The 17979-nt window shown below is 43.2% G+C and overlaps 1 protein-coding gene across 2 annotated transcripts; it reads left to right on the forward strand.

Annotated features, from left to right (window-relative positions):
• The first annotated feature begins 2509 nt into the window (after positions 1 to 2509).
• Positions 2510 to 16740, forward strand: LOC143673391 (protein SPATA31F3-like). Of its 2 annotated transcripts, none has more exons than XR_013170348.1 (5): positions 2510 to 2567; positions 2702 to 2786; positions 3425 to 3470; positions 11573 to 11633; positions 16182 to 16291. XR_013170348.1 is itself a non-coding variant. In XM_077147842.1 (5 exons), the coding sequence occupies exons 1-5, from the start codon at positions 2609 to 2611 to the stop codon at positions 16466 to 16468; spliced, it is 1038 nt and encodes a 345-aa protein (XP_077003957.1). In that variant the 5' UTR covers positions 2519 to 2608; the 3' UTR covers positions 16469 to 16740. The 2 variants fall into 2 exon arrangements, 1 of the variants encoding a protein (XP_077003957.1); XM_077147842.1 differs by adding an exon at positions 12622 to 13118 and having other exon boundaries at positions 2519 to 2755; positions 16182 to 16740.
• Positions 16741 to 17979: the final 1239 nt, after the last annotated feature.

The following is a 17979-nucleotide window of genomic DNA, read 5'->3' on the forward strand; positions in this document are numbered from 1 at the left end:
GAATCATGGGCTCTGAAAAAGAATTGGAAAGCACCTGCCCTGTTTAAAGATCCCTGATCAGTTTGATTTGGAGTTAATTAAAAGGGAGATCTAGGGTGGGCCACGGTGGCTCAGCTGGCAGAGTTCGCGCCTGCCATGCTGGAGATCCGGGTTCGATTCCCAGTGCCTGCCCATGACAGGAAAAAAAAAAAAAAAGGGAGACCTGGGCCTGACTTAAACCAGGTGAGCCTTTAAAGAGGGCTTATGTTCCCTGAACTCAGAGACTTAAGCAGTAGAGACTCTTTCTTGAAGAAGCAAACACGCATAAATTCTACAGCTACAAGGAAATCAATTCTGCCAACCGCATGAACTTGGAGAGAGCCCCCATGCCCCCAAGGTCTCAGATGAGAGTACAGCTCCAGCTGAAAAGTTGATTGCAGCTTTGTTAGACCCTAAGCCAAGAACCCAGTTAGCTGTGCCCATATTCCTGACCCATGAAAACTGTGAGGTAATAAACAGGTGTTGCTTAAAGCCACTAAGTCTGTGATGTAGCAATAGAAAACTAACATAGTATCCAAATTCAAGTTTACAACCTCCCTTGTTTTCAACTGGAAGCCACCAGTTTGGGCTTAGTCAAAAGTTTGGGAAACCCATCACTGCAGATGGTCCTCTTCTCTGAGCTGGCAGAATGCTCTAACTTGGGTAGAGAGATCTCAAAAACCAAGCCCTGGATAGACCTCTAGCAGTGAGCCTCATTGATATGCCTCTGTGGAAAGCAGCGTTTATAATCTGTTGCCATCTGTAGTAGTTACGTTTAGGCATCAGTGTGGCCAAGTGATGACACCGCATTGTTTTGTTGCTGTGGACTTAAGTCTTCAGTATGTGAAATTCATCTATCGCTGATGACATATGCAGTTGGCTAAGGGGAATGCCTCCCACAATGAGTGATGTCTAGTTTAATTAGCTGGGGGCTTAAAAGAGAGAGGTCAGAAGAGAGCTCAACGCAGCACAGCCCGAGCAGCTCAGCCTACCTCATCTCAGCACTTACAGCTCAGCCTAAACGTTTGGAGATGCAGAAAGAACTGCCCTGGGGAAAGCCATTGGAACCCAGAAGCTAGAAGAGAGGGCCAGCAGACATGGCTGTGTGCCTTCCCATGAAACAGAGAAGCTCAGGTGAAAGTTAATTGCCTTTCCTAAAAAAAAGCTATAAAGTTTTAACTAGGTAAATCCCCTTTTAATAAAAGCTGATCCTGCCCTGGTGTGTTGCATTCTGGCAGCTTTGGCAGACTAAAACACCATCCATATGCAAACTTGACCCCACAGACTAGGAAGCATCTTTTCTTTACTCCACAATGTCATTCATTAATCCTTGGCATTTCCCTGCCACATCAGCCATGGTCTTCTGCCTGCACTGCTGCTTAGCAGTTGCTCACTACTTGTAATATCAAAGCTCTCCATTCCCAAGTCTTATCCAGACTGCCACCCTAACCTTTTCTGTGCCTTTTCAGGTATGCTTCCAGTTCTAGTGGGGGAGTTGATGGAGCTTCCTCTGTCCTGTCCATTCTTTTCTTTTTTTTCTTTCTTCCTTGTGATAAAATATATATAACTTTAAATTTACCATTTTTAAGTTTACAATTCGGTGGATTAAGTACGTTTACAATGTTGTGTAATCATCACCACTATTTCCAGAACTTTTTCATCATCCCAAACAGAAACTCTTATATCATCAAGAAATAGCTTTCCCACCCTCCCCCCAGCCCTCGGTAATCTTTATTCTACTTTGTCTCTATGAATTTACTTATTCTAGATACCTCACACAAGCAGAAATATATAATATTTATCCTTGTGCATATGGCTTATTTTACTCAACATGATACTTTCAAGTTTCATCCATGTTGTAGCACATATCAGAACTTCATTCTTTTTATGGCTGAATAATATTCCATTGTCTGGATATACCACATTTTGTTTATCCATGCCTCTCTTAATGGATGCTTATGTTGTTTCTACCTTTTGGCTATTATAAATAATGCTGCTATGAACATTGGTATACCAGTGTCTCTTCTTTAAGTTCTTTTGATTATATACCGGTATGGATTTTCTGTTTCATATGGTACCTTTATGTTTAACTTTTTGAGGAACTGCAAAACTGTTTTCCATAGTGGTGAAATTATTTTACATTCCCGACAGCAGTGCATTCGTATCTTCCAGATCACTTTTATTATAAGATGCCCTGTGTGCCTGAACACAGGTTTTTGGGATGGGTGACCAAACTGCTGTTATAATGGAGAGAGATGAGCCAGCAGGCTAGTGTAGGGTGTGGAGACTGGAGAGATAATGGCAGTGTAGACACTTCCTGTGATTGTAGCACCCCAGGCTTTTTAACTTCACAGATAACCAGATGCCCTCATCTACAAAGTGAATCACCACATCAGCTTCCCTAAGACAGGTAAAGAAAGACATTACACCTGCCCTATGAAACAGGAGGGCTTTGTGATGCAGTCTGGTGGTCTGGTTCTATCATCTGTGAGGTGGGTTGATAAGATTTAACATCTGGAGGCAGTAGGATAAGACCTTTATCCCCAGGGGTAGGGACAGTTGGTCTCTTCATGCTGATGAGGTTTAGACCATGTTGAGTCCTACGTATGTCCAGTGGGATATAATTGAATATTCCTTATATAACTTTGGGTCCATCTTCGTTATTGTCCTAATTATTTGGCAGGTCAAAAGGATCCACCATGGATTAAGGTTGAGACATAAGAGGAGCTGCTGCTGGGTAGGGAAACATTGTGACCACAATTGGCCTGGTAAAACCTTAGACAAGAAATTTTTATTCCTTTGATTTCTCACCTTACCCCACCTCCCCACCACAATCATTTTTGGGGTTTTATTTTTGTCTTAATACTATACTTTGTTATTCTTGTCTAGTCTGTTCTTTTCAGAGACTGGAAATAATTTCTTACAAGGCTCTTCCTGAGTGTATTCTAATTGAAAGGCCAAGAACCTGACTTAGGTCGAGGCCTAGAAGATAAGAGCTCTTCCTCACTGGATCCCGAACCCGTCCCAGTTTGGGTGACTTTTTTTTTTTTTTTTTACATATTATTTGTGAGCTAAAACTCCTTGACTTCTAGACTCTCTCACCCTTCATTCATCTATTCCATATCTTCCTGTCTCAACGTAAGCACCCCAACCCTACCCCTACTCCCACCAGACTTCTCCTGGGAATGGTGTGGCAGGTAAGGTGTTTGGAAGAGCCTTAAAGTGAGTTAAAAATGAACAGGGATGGACCTGTTGGGGTGCAGAAGGTAGAGGTGGGAAAAGAAATGTAGGAGAGTGTGTAAAATGGGTAATATGAAAAATGACTGGGAAAAGAGATTGGGTTTTGTCTCATTTTACACGTGAAAAAAAAATGGTGTCTCAACTTCACACTCTTTTTGTCTTTAAGCGTCACCGAAAAGTCAGACAAAGAGCTAGAGATGCAGCATTAAGAGGTAAAATTCCAATCTTTCTTCTGACTCCCTTCCACTCTGGGTGAGGTTCCCTGGATCCTGACCTTTTATGACCCTGGGATGCCCAGGAGCCTGATACTCCAATCACTGAAGATTCCAGCTCCCCAAATTGACAGACTGTCACAGAAACTTGTTTGGATGGAAAATCAGAGTCTGGGAATATTCCAAAATTCTCTATCTTACTCCCCTAGAAATGAAGAAACAAGGAAATAAGACAGAATTCCTTAACTCTGTCATTTACTAGTTTTAGACCCTCTGGAAGTCATGTCATCTCTCAGTCTTGTTATTGATAGACTCAGTTTAACACTGTTGCTCCTGCCTCACTCACTCACACTACAGTTGTGAAGATAAAATGAAATTACAATGAGACAGCACATTGTAAATGTTTAAGTTGTACAGAGACATACCTTAGACCATTGACTCTTGAGATTTTCAGTCTCCTTCTACTCAGAATCAAAGGTCTTACTGCTCAGCTTCCTAGAGGATGTGCATTGTAACAGGTTGAATTGCGTCTCCCAAGAAGATATGTTGAAGTCTTAACCCCCAGTACCTCAGAATGTAATTTTACTTAGAAATAGGGTCATTGCAGATGCAATCAGTTAAGAGGAAGTCATACTGGAGTAGGGTGAGCCCTTAATCCAATATGACTGGTGTCCTTATAAGAACAGGAGAAGAGACACAGACACACAAGGAGAATACCATGTGAAGATGGAAACAGAGATTTGGGTGATTCATCTAAAAGCCAAGGAATACTAAAGGATTGCACACAACAAACTAGGAGAGAGTCATGGAACAGATTCTTCCCTAGATGCTCAGAGGGAGCATGGCCCTGCCTACACCTTAATTTAAGATTTCTAGCCTCCAGAACTGTGAGAGAATACATTTCTGTTGTTTTAAGCCAAGCAATTTATAGTAATTTGTTATGGCAGTCCTGGGAAACTAATACAGATTTTGGTACCAGGAAGTGGGGTGCTGCTGTAATAAATACCTAAAAGTATGGATATAGTTTTGGAATTGGATACTGGGTAGAGATGGAAAATTTTTGAGACACTTGATAGAAAAAGGCTAGATTTGCCTTAAAGAGATGGCTGGTAGAAACATGGATGTTAAAAGTGCTTCTGCTGAGGCCTTAAACAGAAATGAGGAAAAAAGTTATTTGACACTGGAGGAAAGGTGATCTTTGTTATAAAGTGGCAAAGAACTTGGACTGGATTATGTACTACTGTATTGTGGCAAGTATAACTTGTTAGCAATGGAGTTGACTGTTCAGCTGAGGAGATTTTCAAGTCAAGTGTGGAAGATGTGGTCTGGTTTTTCATAAAATGTGGGAGGAAAGAAACTGAGCATAGACTTGTTAGGCAAAAGGCACCGGCTCTTGATTTGGAAAATTCTCAACCTATCCCGTATAGCGTGCTCTGGGAAACAGGGCCAAGGGTGTGGCTGGACAACAATTTGCTAAAGACATTTGGCATGTGACTTGTGGATCCAGTCAACCATCTCAGCAGAATCACCGCCAGCTTGGATGACAGAGATAGAGATGAAACTAAATAAAGAAAGGCTGCCAGACTTCTCTGATTCTATAGGTGTGAAACAGGCCAATAGAGCTACTTGGTTGTGAACCTGTGTTATCCTTCAGAAAAAAAAAAAGGGAAGAAAGACTCAGAGTATAGCACAGGGGCCAGTGGGGCTTCCAGTGCCATCATGAGCCTAGAGGGTGTAGGCCCAAGGGAAAGGCCACTTCAATTGGCCAGTTGCACAGATTGGGCCACTGCCTTGGGTGGATGGAGGAATCCCAGCCATGGGAGGCCCAGACGACAGCATCACGTCACAGAGAATTACTCTCATTGCAATCTAATGGAATTGCCCTTCAAACTTTGCTTAAGATGAGTGGCTCTGTTTTTACTTCCAATTTCTCCTTTTGGAATGGGGGGCATGTCTGTCCTATGCCTGTCTCACCATAGTGTTTAGGAGCAGATAACTTGCTTTCTAGGTTTCGCAAGTCCACAGATGAAGAATTTTGCCACAGGATAGACATACCCAGAGTCTTAACTACACCTGATTTAGAAGATAAGATTTATTCTTTAACAACTTTATTTATATATAATTTACATACCATAAAGTTTTCTCATTTAAAGTATACAATTTTATGAGTTTTTAGTATATTTACAGACTTATATCACTGTGTAATTATCACCATAATCTAATTTTAGAACATTTTTATCAGCCCGGAAAGAAACCTTATATCCTTTAGCTTTCACTCCCCATCTCACCCCCTCTCAGCTCCTGGCAACCCTAATCTACTTGAAAAAAACTTTTTTTCTATTGATGCTTAGTTTTATTTACCCTTCTTCTAAATAATGTATTCTCCTCTTACACTCTTTGATTTTTTTTAAACTTTTAATTTTGAAGTAATCTCAAACTTACAGGACAGTTGCAAAAATAAGAACCCCACCACATCCTGCCCCTCACCCAATAGTCAGATCTACCAATTTTAACATTTTGCCACATTTGTCAGTCAGTTCCTCCTTTCTCCATTCCACCTTCTTCCCTCCTTTACTTCCTATCATCTTTCAATTAAATGTTTTAAATTGATATGTTTAAATTGAAATGTTTAAATTCTAAACATTTTAGAATAGGATGTATTATCATGCTTCTTGAACACATAATATGTCCATGTACATTTCCTGAGAACAATTACTTATATAACCACTTTAAGTACAGTTATCAAGTTCAAGAAATTTAACATTGGTAAAACTTATGGGGTATTATAATTTTTCTATATAGCTCAACAGCGTCCTTTGGGTCTTTTCTCTTCCATTATTATTAAATCCACTCCAGGACCATGTATTTCATTTACTTTCCATTGTTTCTTTAGTTGATCTCTCTATTAAACTGTGAAAGCATATACACAACATAAACTTTCCATCTCAGCATCTCAAGCATACGATTCAGTGGAATTAATCACATTCACAGTGTTGTGCTACCCTCTCCACCATCCATGACCAAGAATCAATTGTGCATTAACTCCCCGTTCTCCTGCTTTCCAGCCTTGAGTAACCTATACTCTGCTTTCTATAAGTTTCCATATTTTAACTATTTCTTATAATGGAATTGGATGATATCTGTCCCTTTGTGTCTGACATATTTCACTTAACAGGATGTTTCCAAGGTTCATCCATGCAGGGACATGTATTAGAACTTCATTCCTTTTTAAGGCTGATTATATAAGTCATATTTTGCTCATCCATTCATCTGCTGTAGAACACTTTGGTTGCGTCTACCTTCTAGCTACTGTAAATAATGCTGCTGTAAACAATGATATATAAGAATCTTCTCAAGTCCCTACTTTCAGTTATTTTGGGTATATGCCTATAAGTGGGATTGCTGGGACATTATGGTCGTTCTGTGTTTAAATTTTTGAGGAACCACGAAACTGTTTCCACAGTGTTTGCACAACTTTACATTCCCACCAAGATGGACAAGTGTTCCCATTTCTCTGCATCCTTGCTAGCACTTGTTTTCTGTGTTTTTTTTTTTTTTTAATAACAGCCACTGTAGTGGGTGTGAGGTAGTATCTTATTATGGTTTTGATTTGCATTTCCATAGTGGCTAATGACATTACACAGCTTTTCATGTGCTTATTGGCCGTGTGTATATCTTCTTTGGAGAAATGTCTCCTCAAGTCTTTTGCTTACTTTTTTTAAAAACATTTTTTATTATGAAAACTAACTCAAAAAAATGATAAATTTCAAAGTACATTTTAACAAGTAGTTATAGAACAAATTTCAAAGTATGATATGGGTTACAATGAAGTCTGTAAACCATTTTCAGGTATTTTTTTCTAGCTGCTGTAGCTAGACTGGAGACTAAAAGGAAATATTAATATAATGATCCAATAGTCATATTCCTTTGCTAAATCTTATCTTTTCTGTCACAACTCCTTCTTTGATCCTTTTCCCAACCCTTTGGGATGTTTGGGCAATGATCATTCTCACTTCCTGATGTTGAAAAGGGATGTTGAGATTATGGAGAAAGGGGATGCAACTGGTTGATGAATGTATCTGTGTATTTCATTAAACTATAAAGAACTGCAAGATCTTTTTCTCAATTCTAGGCTCCATGTATTTAGGTTTTTAACTGAACTGGCCAGATAGGTTAAGTTAGATGGTGTGCTACAGAAAATTTAGGTTTTAGACAAAACAAGTCTCTCTTCCTTTGCTCTCATACAGTATAGTGTAGTTCTGAAATACAGAGAATATCATCCTTTACTCTGCATTCTGATTTAACTTAGTCCCAACCAGACTGGCTTCTTCTTATTTCTAATTGGAGCCTGATTATTCTTTTTTGGCTTCTTTAGCAGTTGCTGTATGTGGCAATGCTGACTTTAAAACACTCTTTATCATATCTTCAAAGTAATTCTTGTAAGAACTCATTCATATTTCTAGTGTGAGTCAGTGGGACACGTAGGTCTATACAACCCCTTTCAATCTTGTTCATCTTCAGTATGGTAATATTACTTCTAGATCCACTAGAGAATCACCTTCGTGCCTATCTATTCCCTTGCATTAGAGTTCAACCTCATTAGCTAACGGCTCACCCATCTCTAGCTTCTATTATCTCTAAGTCCCCTGTATTCTGTATTATAAGTTTCTGATTATACCTTTATGCTGGTCATAAAAGTGGAATCATACCGTATCTGTAAAAGGCATTTCTTGATTCCACCATCTTATCTTTTTTATTTTATTTGTTAGATCTATGTATTCTTTTCCCTCTTTCTCTTTGTATTCTTTAAATTACCCCTAGTGGAACTCTTCAATTTTGTACCCTCCTCCAGACCTCCCTCTCCTGTCTTGGGGAAGGCCTGTTTGGATTTATTCTATTTGAAGTTCATTGGGCTTCTGTGATCTGCATATTTATGTTCTTTATAAAGATTGTGAAGTTTTCTTTCCCCCATTATATTCTCAACTAATCTTCCTAGCCCTTTACTCTTTTCTTCTCCTTCTGGGATACCGACAAATTTTATATTTGTATGCTTTGTTTTGTCCTTCCTTTCACTGAGATCCAGTTCAATTTTTTGTCTTTTTTGACCTTTCTCTCAGTTGTCCTGTTCTCTAGTTAGCTTATTCTTTCTTCTGTCTTTTCAAATCTGCTGTTATGTGTCTCTAGTATATTTTTAATTTAGTCTACATCATCTATAATCTCTGTGATATCTGCTGTTTTTCTATTCTTTCAAATTCCTTTTTATGCTCTACTAGTGTCTTTTTGATCTCCTTTATGTCATTAGCAATCCCATTGATTTTATTTAGTAGAGTTTTATGAACATGTTTGATTAATTGTTCCAAAATCTGTGTCTCCTCTGGTATTTAAATTTGATCATTAGGCTGAGCTATATATGTCTGAATCTTGATATGCTTAGTGATCTTCTGTTGCCTTTGAGGCATGTAAACATCTTGATAGAGTTACTTTGGAAGTTGATTTTCTCCAGTAGTCTAAACCTTTGTATTTTCAGGATGTATGCAAAGGAGGATGTGAGGCTTGGGGTGGGGCACAGCAGTGCGGTGAAGGGTTGCGCTGCAGGTATAAGCACAGGTCGGGGTAACTATGCAGTTATAGGCACAGGGCGTGGGGCTGTGGAGGTGCCGTGTGGGGGCCGTGGGGTGGGGTGCAGCTCAGGCAGACCTTGGAGCACAGGAGCAGGGTGCAGTGTGGGGGACACAGAGGTAGGGCACAGCAGGAGAAGGATGGGGATCTGAGCAGATTGCAATGGGGGCTGGTGCACAGGTGGGCACGTGGAGCGTGGGAGTTCTGGGTATCAGGGTGTGAGATACAGGGCACAGATGTCCGGACACAGGGACGGTAGGGCACGGGTATGTCCTTGCACAGGGGGAGAATACACGGGGGCTGGGATGCAGATATGCCAGTGTGTAGGGGCAGGGCACTGGTTGCAGGTGTTGTGGGACGTGGACCAGGTGCTGATGATGTTGGGTGGGAGGGGCCCTGATGTGCTTGTGCTCAGAGCTCAGGGGCAGCGGGCTGCGATTGCCCCTACCTGGGCTGTGGGCAAGTGTGGCCCGTATGCAGAGGTCAGCACTTGCCCAGAACTGGGGGGGCATGGCAGGGGTATGCTTGCACATATCTTGGGGGGCTGGACACTGATGTATATGTGCGCAGAGCTGGGGCAAGGGTGGGGGGCAGTGGGTTGGGTTTGTGTGATTGTGTAGGCTGGAGGCTGGTGTGGTCCAGACCTGAAGGTGAGTGCCCAGCAGCCCAGATGCGCAGGCAACTGCTTGCAGGGGGCAGGGAGGGGGAGGTGGGGGTTGAGGGGCTGGGCTTTGGTGTGTGGGTCTTGGGAGGGGCCAGGAGAGACTGTGCATTTGCGCGGGAGAGATGGGGCAGGCTGGGGCAGGCGTGCACATGTGCATGGCGGAGGTGTGCGGAGGGTAAGGGGGTCGGAGCAGGGGTGTTTGGGGCATGGTTGTGGGTCAGGTGACAGAGTTCAGGTGCATGGGTGTTGGGGGAGTCACGGGAGGGGTAGCACGTGTGAGGGTAGCATGTTCAAAGAAGGTGGTTTGGCTTACTTCCTTGTCCCTGTCCGGTGTGTACCCCTGAGGGCTCCATTGCAAAAGGGGTGTGTTAAGGTGTTTGCACCAGCTGGATGGTCTCTGGTCTCTACAGCTTTTGCAACCAGGGCTTTCCTATGTGATATAGAGGACCCTCCTAGGTCACTTACACCCTGGAATCACCATCCCAGTCACCTTTCTGTCACCTCTCTAGCTGTTCCTTGGAGCAGGGGTGAACTCGACTTACCCTATTCTGCCATCTTCACAAGAACTCTCTTCTGGACTTTATATAGGACCATGTCACGTGCAAATAGGGAAAGTTTTGCTTTTTCCTTTGCAATATCCATGCCTTTTATTTCTTTTTCTATTCTTACTCCTCTGCTTAGAACTTCCAGTACAATGTTGAACAGTAAATGTCATAGCAGGCATCCTTGTCTTGTAATTGATATTAAGGGGAAAGCTTTCACTCTTTAACCATTGAACATAATGCTAGTTGTGAGTTTTCCATATATGTCCAGTAATGTGATGTGGAAGTGCCCTTCTATCCCCATTTTTTAGTATTTTTAATCAAGAAATGATGCTGATTTTTGATAAATGCTTTTTCTGCATCAATTGAGAAGATTATGTGGTTTTTTCCTCTTTCATTTTATTAATGTGGTATATGTACTTTGATTAATTTTCTTATGTTGAACTGCCATTACATTCCTGAGATAAATTTCACTTGATCATGGTCTGTAATCTTTTTCGTGTGGTATTGGATTTTGTTTGCTATATTGCTGAGGATTTTCCATTTATATTCATAAGGGAAATTGGTCTATAATTTTCTTTTTTGTGATATCTCTGTCTGATTGTGGTATTAGGATGATGCTGGCTTCATGGAATGAAGATTTGGGACTTTTTTGAGTTGAACATGTTTTGATGAGATTTTACACCCTAGACTTTATGCTGAAATGGGGTAAAACTTTTGGGGATGTCATGATTGGCTGAATGAGTTCTGCATATGAGGACAAGAATTCTGGGGGAGCTGAGGATGGATGCTTGTGGGTTGACTTGTGTCTGACAAAAGATATACTGAAGTCATAACTCCCCATACATCAGAATGTAACCATATTTGGAAATAGAGTAATTGTAGGTGTAATTAGGTAAGTTGAGGTTATACTGCAGTATACCCTTACTCCAATATGACTGGTATCCTCATAAGAAGAGGAGGAGAGAAACAGGTACACAGGCAGAACATCGTGTAACAATGAAAAAGAGATTGGGGTGATGCATCTACAAGCTAAAGAAAGCCTAAGGATTGCCTACAAGCACCAGAAGTTAGGTGGAAGTCATGGAATAGATTCTTTTCTAGACACTCAGAAGGAGCATGGCACTGCCCATAGCTTGATTTGGTACTTCTAGCCTCCAGAACTATGAGAGAATAACTTTCTGTTGTTTTAAGTCAACCAGTTTGTACTAATTAGGAAACAATTACATGCCTGAACCTTCTCCTGTCCCATGTAACATTGTCCTCTGCTTTGTCAGCCAAGAGAGCTTCCCAGAAAGAAGCCGAGAAGCCATGGAAGCTGCTCTCTCTCATGAAAAGGTAATGTTTTGTTCTGGCTATCTTCCAACCCCTATCCTGGCCTGTGATTAGTTCTCAGCTTGGCCTGGGGCAGGTATGAGGAGATGGATAATGGCTGGGAAGGAGCCAAACACAGAAGAGGTTGATTCAGAGATGGAGGGGGTCAGACATCCCAGGAGAGAAGTCTCCCAATTCTGCTCCTGGTGCTAGAGCCATAGTTGTCCTGGAATTCAGGGGCTGACTAGTGCATTCTTCACAAAGAAGTATTCTCCATGGGTTTTAACTTAGCCATGACACAAGTTATCCAGTCAAGAAATGGATTTTACATAAATAATTCATCGTGGTCATATAATTTTGTCCTTCACCCTTATAAGTACAGGTTATAAGGTCAGTCTCTGACCAGTCTTTGGTCTGTCTTTGAGGGAGCCAGTTCCCTGGTGCAGTCCTCAGAAAGGAGACTATCATTTTATCCTCTCCTTAAGATTTCTGGAAAACTGAGTTGGTTCCCAAGATATGCTGTGAACAGGATCAAGCACAGCTCCCTGTCCACAATGCAGAGTTTTCAGGCAACAATCTCATTCTCCACAGTATGGAAATGCTGAATCCAGGCCTTGTTTCTTAACCCCAAAAGAGACCGGCCCCAGATTCTACCTGGTGATGTTCCTGGTCACACCCCATTCAGCTAATCACTTTGGCTCTTCCATCAACCTGATTCCCTTCTCGATCAGTTTCTCAGCACAGGTCAGCAAACACTGACCCCCCAAACTCAGTCCTCTATAAAGGCCCTGCCATCCCCTAGACTGTCTAAGACTTTGTCCAGCAAGCCCCAGCTAGCACTAACCTGCCAAACGCCATTTCCACAGGGAGAAAAGAAGAGGGGGTAGACACCCATGGGTTAAGGCCTTAGGGTTTATAGGACTAGGGGAAGGCAGGGCCTATCCCCCCAGGCTACACTCTTCCAAGGAGGCAGAGGGTGCTTCAGTAATGGTTGCCACGTTTCCCTTCCCAGCCACAGCTGGCTTCCTCGGGAGGGAAGTGTGCGACGGCTCCTGTGTGCAGATCCCTGTTGCCATGTCTGCAATGCTGTGGTTCTAGAGATTCAGCAACTGCTGGTGGGCGAGAACACCATGATCTCCTCCATTTCATCGGAGGCATCTCTGGTCTCTTCCTGCCTACATATTTTGTCCATGTCTAGTAGCTCTTTTGAGAAGAGTCTGGAGCAGCCTTCCCAGCAGTCTCGAGAGCTTTCCCTGGCATCCATAACCCCCACACTGTCACAGTTAACAGATCAGAAATCCTTAAGCCAGCCAGCTGCCAAGTCACCCAGTACAGTCTGCAACCAAGACTACTGCACTGAACTCCTGCAGCACAGGCAGGGATTTCCACTGTCAGATGTGTCCTGGGGCACAGAAGCTCTGTCCTCCTCGAGCCTTGAGGAGCCTAGAAATCCTGTCAACCAGAAGAGGAGGAGCAAGAGCAACTCAGAATTTGTCCAGGAGAACCAAGGTTAGCAGCCCTTAAATACTAGGTTCCTTTGCCTTTTCTGAACCCAGAGTTCACTAACCTAAATACCCTATGACCCTGCATTCCCTGCTCATCTACTGTTTCTAGGTCCCAAAGCCCTGAGGTTTTTTGAGTACATAAATGGATGATGCATTTCCACACTTGAAGGCGGCTCCCAAGGCCTGTGGAGGAGTTCCTATGGCAGCTTACATCACACTGCCCTCATTCTTTTCAAAACCTGGGGGAAAATGTGAATGCAGAAAGCTATCTCTCAGCGTCTATTGAAAACATGGGAACATTTTATTCCCCTGACCTGGGTGGCTTTCTTGAGAGTCTGGCCAGCCTGAACAAGCTTTCTGGCTTTTAATGGATCCACTATGGACCCAGGACAAAAAATATGACTGTGAGCAAATCCTAAACCTTCTAGCTCTGCCTCTGTGCTCTCCCACTCTCTTGGTTCAATGCTTGGAGATAAGCCTAGGAATCCTGTCAACCAGCAGAAGAGGAGGAAGAACAACTCAGAATTTTTCCAGGAGAACCAAGGGTAGCACCCCTTAAATACTAGACGGCTTCAATGCCATCTGCAGGAGAAACACAGCTACCTCTTCTGTAGTTTCTCTTCTCTGCACATTGAGTCCTTGGGCTGCCTGTGGAAATAAGTACATGAAAGGGAAACCATGATTTCTTTCTCTTCAGTGGTTTCCCCTTCATCATCCATACTGCCTAATACCATACCAGTCAGCCCTTCCTTCTTTCCCACACTCCCCAAGTTGGGCCTCTTCAATTGACCATCAGTAAACCCAGATCAGTGCCCTGTTTCTGACTATGGCCATGTGTGAGCTTGTTATAGAAACTGTTGTAGAGGCAGCTCCAGTTTCAGTGGAGCTTTCCAGTTGTTGTCCAGAAATCTCTGCAGACACAAAGAACCTTACAAAATAAGCCCTTAGACATATTGCATTCCCTTTCCCCACACCCAGGGCCTTCCTAGTTGGGGAAGCCCAGTTCAGTCCTCAAAAGGGAACCAGGTTTTTCTTGGAACATGCCCAGAGGTTACTGGAATTCCACCTCCAGAAGCATTATCTGACAGCCCATCCTATCCCCAGCAGTCAGCAGCTGCTGCCCAGAGTAGTGCAACCCTGAAAAGTATGAGTCTCCACAACTCTGTAGTTCCAGAGGCCAGTGGAATTAGTAATTTGTTCTAACACATGTGGCTGAGGGTACTTCCCCATGGTGTAGATTTTTGTCCAGGCCACAGCCATGTTGTAGAGCCATACTGACTCAAACGGGGAAAGATCTGCTAGAGTACCATCTTGCCTACATCTAAAGCTGTTGGGACTGAAGAATCACTGGGGGTTGAACTATTACAGGCTCCTGGTAGTGAATCATTCCTCCTACATTTGTAAAGCAAGCCCCTAGACCTGGGCACAGCAGTCAGCCACTACGTGAATTAGGAACCGACACCCTGAACACTGTCAGACCTTGACCTTCAGCAACAAGCCATATCAGATGCTGTCCTTGATCACCCTGAGTGCTCTGATCCCATCCAAGGGGGCTAGAAACCAGTTTGGCTAGAAACCAGTTAGGGCTGCCTGCTCTCTATTATGTGACTCTCTCCAAGGATGACTCCAGTCATCAGTAGCCAAAGTGCAACGAAATAGTGCCTGAGCCTGTCAGGGTCCTTACAGAGCCTCTGACTCAATATCATCCTAAGAACAATGTATAAATCCTGAGCCAAATTCAAAAGATGTGCGTGACACTTGCACTGACAGCGCACAAGAATTCCATACTTATGTGCAGATGCATAGAAATGGAGCCTCTACAGAGCTAGATAGATCCTGCTAGCCCCTACTCACTTAAGATACCCATCTTAGCCAAACTAAATTTCTAGCTGAGAAGGAAGATCCTGCGATACATTTGAGAAGTCCCAAACAGTCAGAGGAGTCCAGTGAACAAGTTATGGCAGTCTCAGAGAATATCTCCACCGGTGAGTTCTTTAGGCATCTAAGCAACCAAGAAAAAACATTGCTTCAGAAATTCACCATCCCACCAGGTATCCCATGTTCCCCAGATTCAGAATAAGCCAGCCTTAAAGAAAAGCTTTCCAATAAGCAGAAGGCAGTGCAGCAGAGATAAAGGCAAGCTAATTCGAGAGAGGGCCCATAGTTCTGCCCAGTGAACTTCCAGCTCAGTGGGGACATGGCAGGTACCCAGGTGTTTGTGTTCATTTGGAAGCCAAAGTGAATAGTCCCAGCCAGGGGGAGCATTGGGCTGTTTAATTCTAGACTTTTGCAAGTTTGAGGACAAGTCCTTAACTTCAGTCCCTATTCGGTACAGAAGGCAGAGGACCCAGGAAAACACAAAGTAGCAAGGGACCACAGAAATACAGGATTGGACTCTCCCCATCCAGAGTGATTAGTTAGTCCACTTGGATTGAGGGGCCAGAATAGCCCCTCAAACAGAACCCCAGAGCCCCTAACTTCCCAAATGTATCTCTAGGATTTTCTTTCTCAGGTAGAAATTTAGTTTGACCATGATGGGTGCCTTGAGTTACTAGGGGTGAGCTTAGCTCTCTAAAGGTACCATATGCATCCTCTAAGCTTTCGGCAACCTGACAACAGCTTAACCAGCTTTCCCCCTCGTGTTCAAGTCCTAGACCTTCCTCCAGGATTCATTGGGGGCAAAAGGACCTGATGAGAATTGACCTGGAAGACAGTTAAACCAAGCTAAATAACCTCCCAAATGAGTGAATATTTAGAATAACAAACCTGGGCTGCCCCAACCCTGAAAGGACCAAAATATTAGACCATTAGACCATTAAGTGCTATGCCAAATTTTACAGGTTCAGCTTTTGAAGTGTCAAAATTTCAGATCCAAAAATTTCAGAATCAAATGTTTCAAGACTACAGAGCCAGGCCTTTCAGGGCAAAACTAGGCCAATATTTGCAAGGCCAGTCTATAACAGGGCTCGTTTTTCAGGGTCAGGTATTACAAAGTCAAAATTTTCAGGCCCGAGAGTTGGAGGTTCTAATAAGGGCAGCCCATACTCACAGAGCTTCACCCTTCCAGAAGCTCCAGAATCTGGCTTGGGAAATAAGCAGAAGCACCTCCTACACTGGATTAACTCTGAGATAAAAGGCCAAGGGCACGAGGAATCCATTCTCCACCAAGAGGCTGAGACAGAGGCCAAGGCCAGGATGAAAAAGACTGAAAGGAGCCAAGCCAGCACCAAAGACCCTGCAGGGGGAGCTAAAGTGGAGGACACCACAAGGAACCCCAAGGCCCAGTCGCCCGGGACTGAGGAGAGGCAGACCATTTTCAAGGCCCTCCAGTTCCCAGACAATCAGTACCACTAACGTTCCCTTCAGTCCATCTTTTCTGGGTCATTTGCAAGCTTTTTCACGACCCCCAGCACTATTCTCAACTGACTTGTGCCCCCCAAACAGAAAATCCATCACAGGTCTCAGTTCTCCCCTCCGTGGAAGGCACAGATCTACATGAGAATACCCTGTCCAAGCAAGAGGAGTTTCCAAACCTCTGCATCCCCCTGAAAATGGCTGTCACTGTCATTTCCATTAATGTGCAGGTGAGGCAGGACTTTCCCAAAATATATTCCTTACCTCAAAGAGCCCTGTGTGTGCATCCTTCTTTTCAATGTGGTATATGATGAAGTGTGTACGGGAGGCAGAAAGTGTTTCCTATCTGATAGAGGCACTTAAACCCACATTTCATATGGGTCAGCATTCTCCACAACTCCTCCCAGCCTCATGCTGGACTGTGGAAAAAGAGACTTGAGCAGAGAAGCAAGGCCACTGCCTAAGGTGCATTGAAGTTAAAGGTCAGCCTGGAATCTATCACGGCTTTCCACAGTGGGCCCCAGAGGAACAACGTGGACATGATGATAGTATTGACAAGAGGGAGTAGCTGAAAATCCAATGCATTCTTGTCCCATCCAAAAGCAAAATTCATTCATTAATGGTATATATACCCACAATATGGAGGAAAGTTTTTTAGTGGAGTGCTGCATGGCCCATCCTTGACGAGAGCTGCTTTACTATTTATTGAAAGCACATAGCTCTTATGCCAGATGTCAAAACCAAAATCTCCTGTCTCTGCCCCTTGTTGATATTGATGAGATCTTTAAGCGTACTCCATCTGGCAACTTGCTCTAGCCCAGATACCTGTTTGCCACTGCCACTGCCTGTCAGCTGCATGAAATGAATACCTCCTAGAATGAAGATCAGTTGATGAGGAGGTCTCCAAAAGGGTCACAATGAAAATGACTCAGAGCCGAGTCGATTCCACAATTCAAATATTTGAGTACTTACTATGTGCCAGGTACCATGCCATACACCAGGCATCGTAGTGAATAAGATCTTGGCCTCACGGAACTCACGGCCTGAAGGGGTAGACAGTCTTGTAAAAATCCACTAAAAAGCAATGCAATAAGAGCTGTTTGAAGGAAGCAGGTGAAAAAACACAAGAAGGTACTTAACCTAGTTTGTGAGGGGTGTTTGTGGGAAGTTTTCTGGAAGAGGCAATATGTGGGCTGAGTTTCAAAGGATGATAAAGAGTTAGACAACAGTGGGTGGGGAGTGGTGGGGGTTTTCCAGGCTAAGAGCACAACCTGAGCAAAGGCATGACCTTGGGAAAATGGCATGGTATGTCAGAAAATGGTGACTCGCTGGAGAAATTTCTGTAACAATCACAAAAATACGTGAAATGTTTGAGCATTCAGCATGAGCTTGCCAAGCTGGAGAATGGATGGCAAGCCATTCACTCTTTCTTTCCTTTTTTCAGCAACTATTTAATACTTACTGTATGCCAGGCACTTTTATAGACACTGGGGATATAGCAGTTAACAAAA

This window comes from Tamandua tetradactyla, chromosome 2 (genome assembly GCF_023851605.1).
Source record: "Tamandua tetradactyla isolate mTamTet1 chromosome 2, mTamTet1.pri, whole genome shotgun sequence".
Taxonomy (NCBI): Eukaryota; Metazoa; Chordata; class Mammalia; order Pilosa; family Myrmecophagidae; genus Tamandua; species Tamandua tetradactyla.

Coding starts and splice junctions, on each gene's coding strand:
- LOC143673391 (XM_077147842.1), top strand. CDS start 2,609: ATGTTGAGTCCTACGTATGTCCAGTGGGATATAATTGAATATTCCTTA. Junction 3,471..11,572: donor TAGAGATGCAGCATTAAGAG/GTAAAATTCCAA, acceptor CTGCTTTGTCAG/CCAAGAGAGCTTCCCAGAAA. Junction 13,119..16,181: donor ATTTGTCCAGGAGAACCAAG/GTTAGCAGCCCT, acceptor TCACCCTTCCAG/AAGCTCCAGAATCTGGCTTG.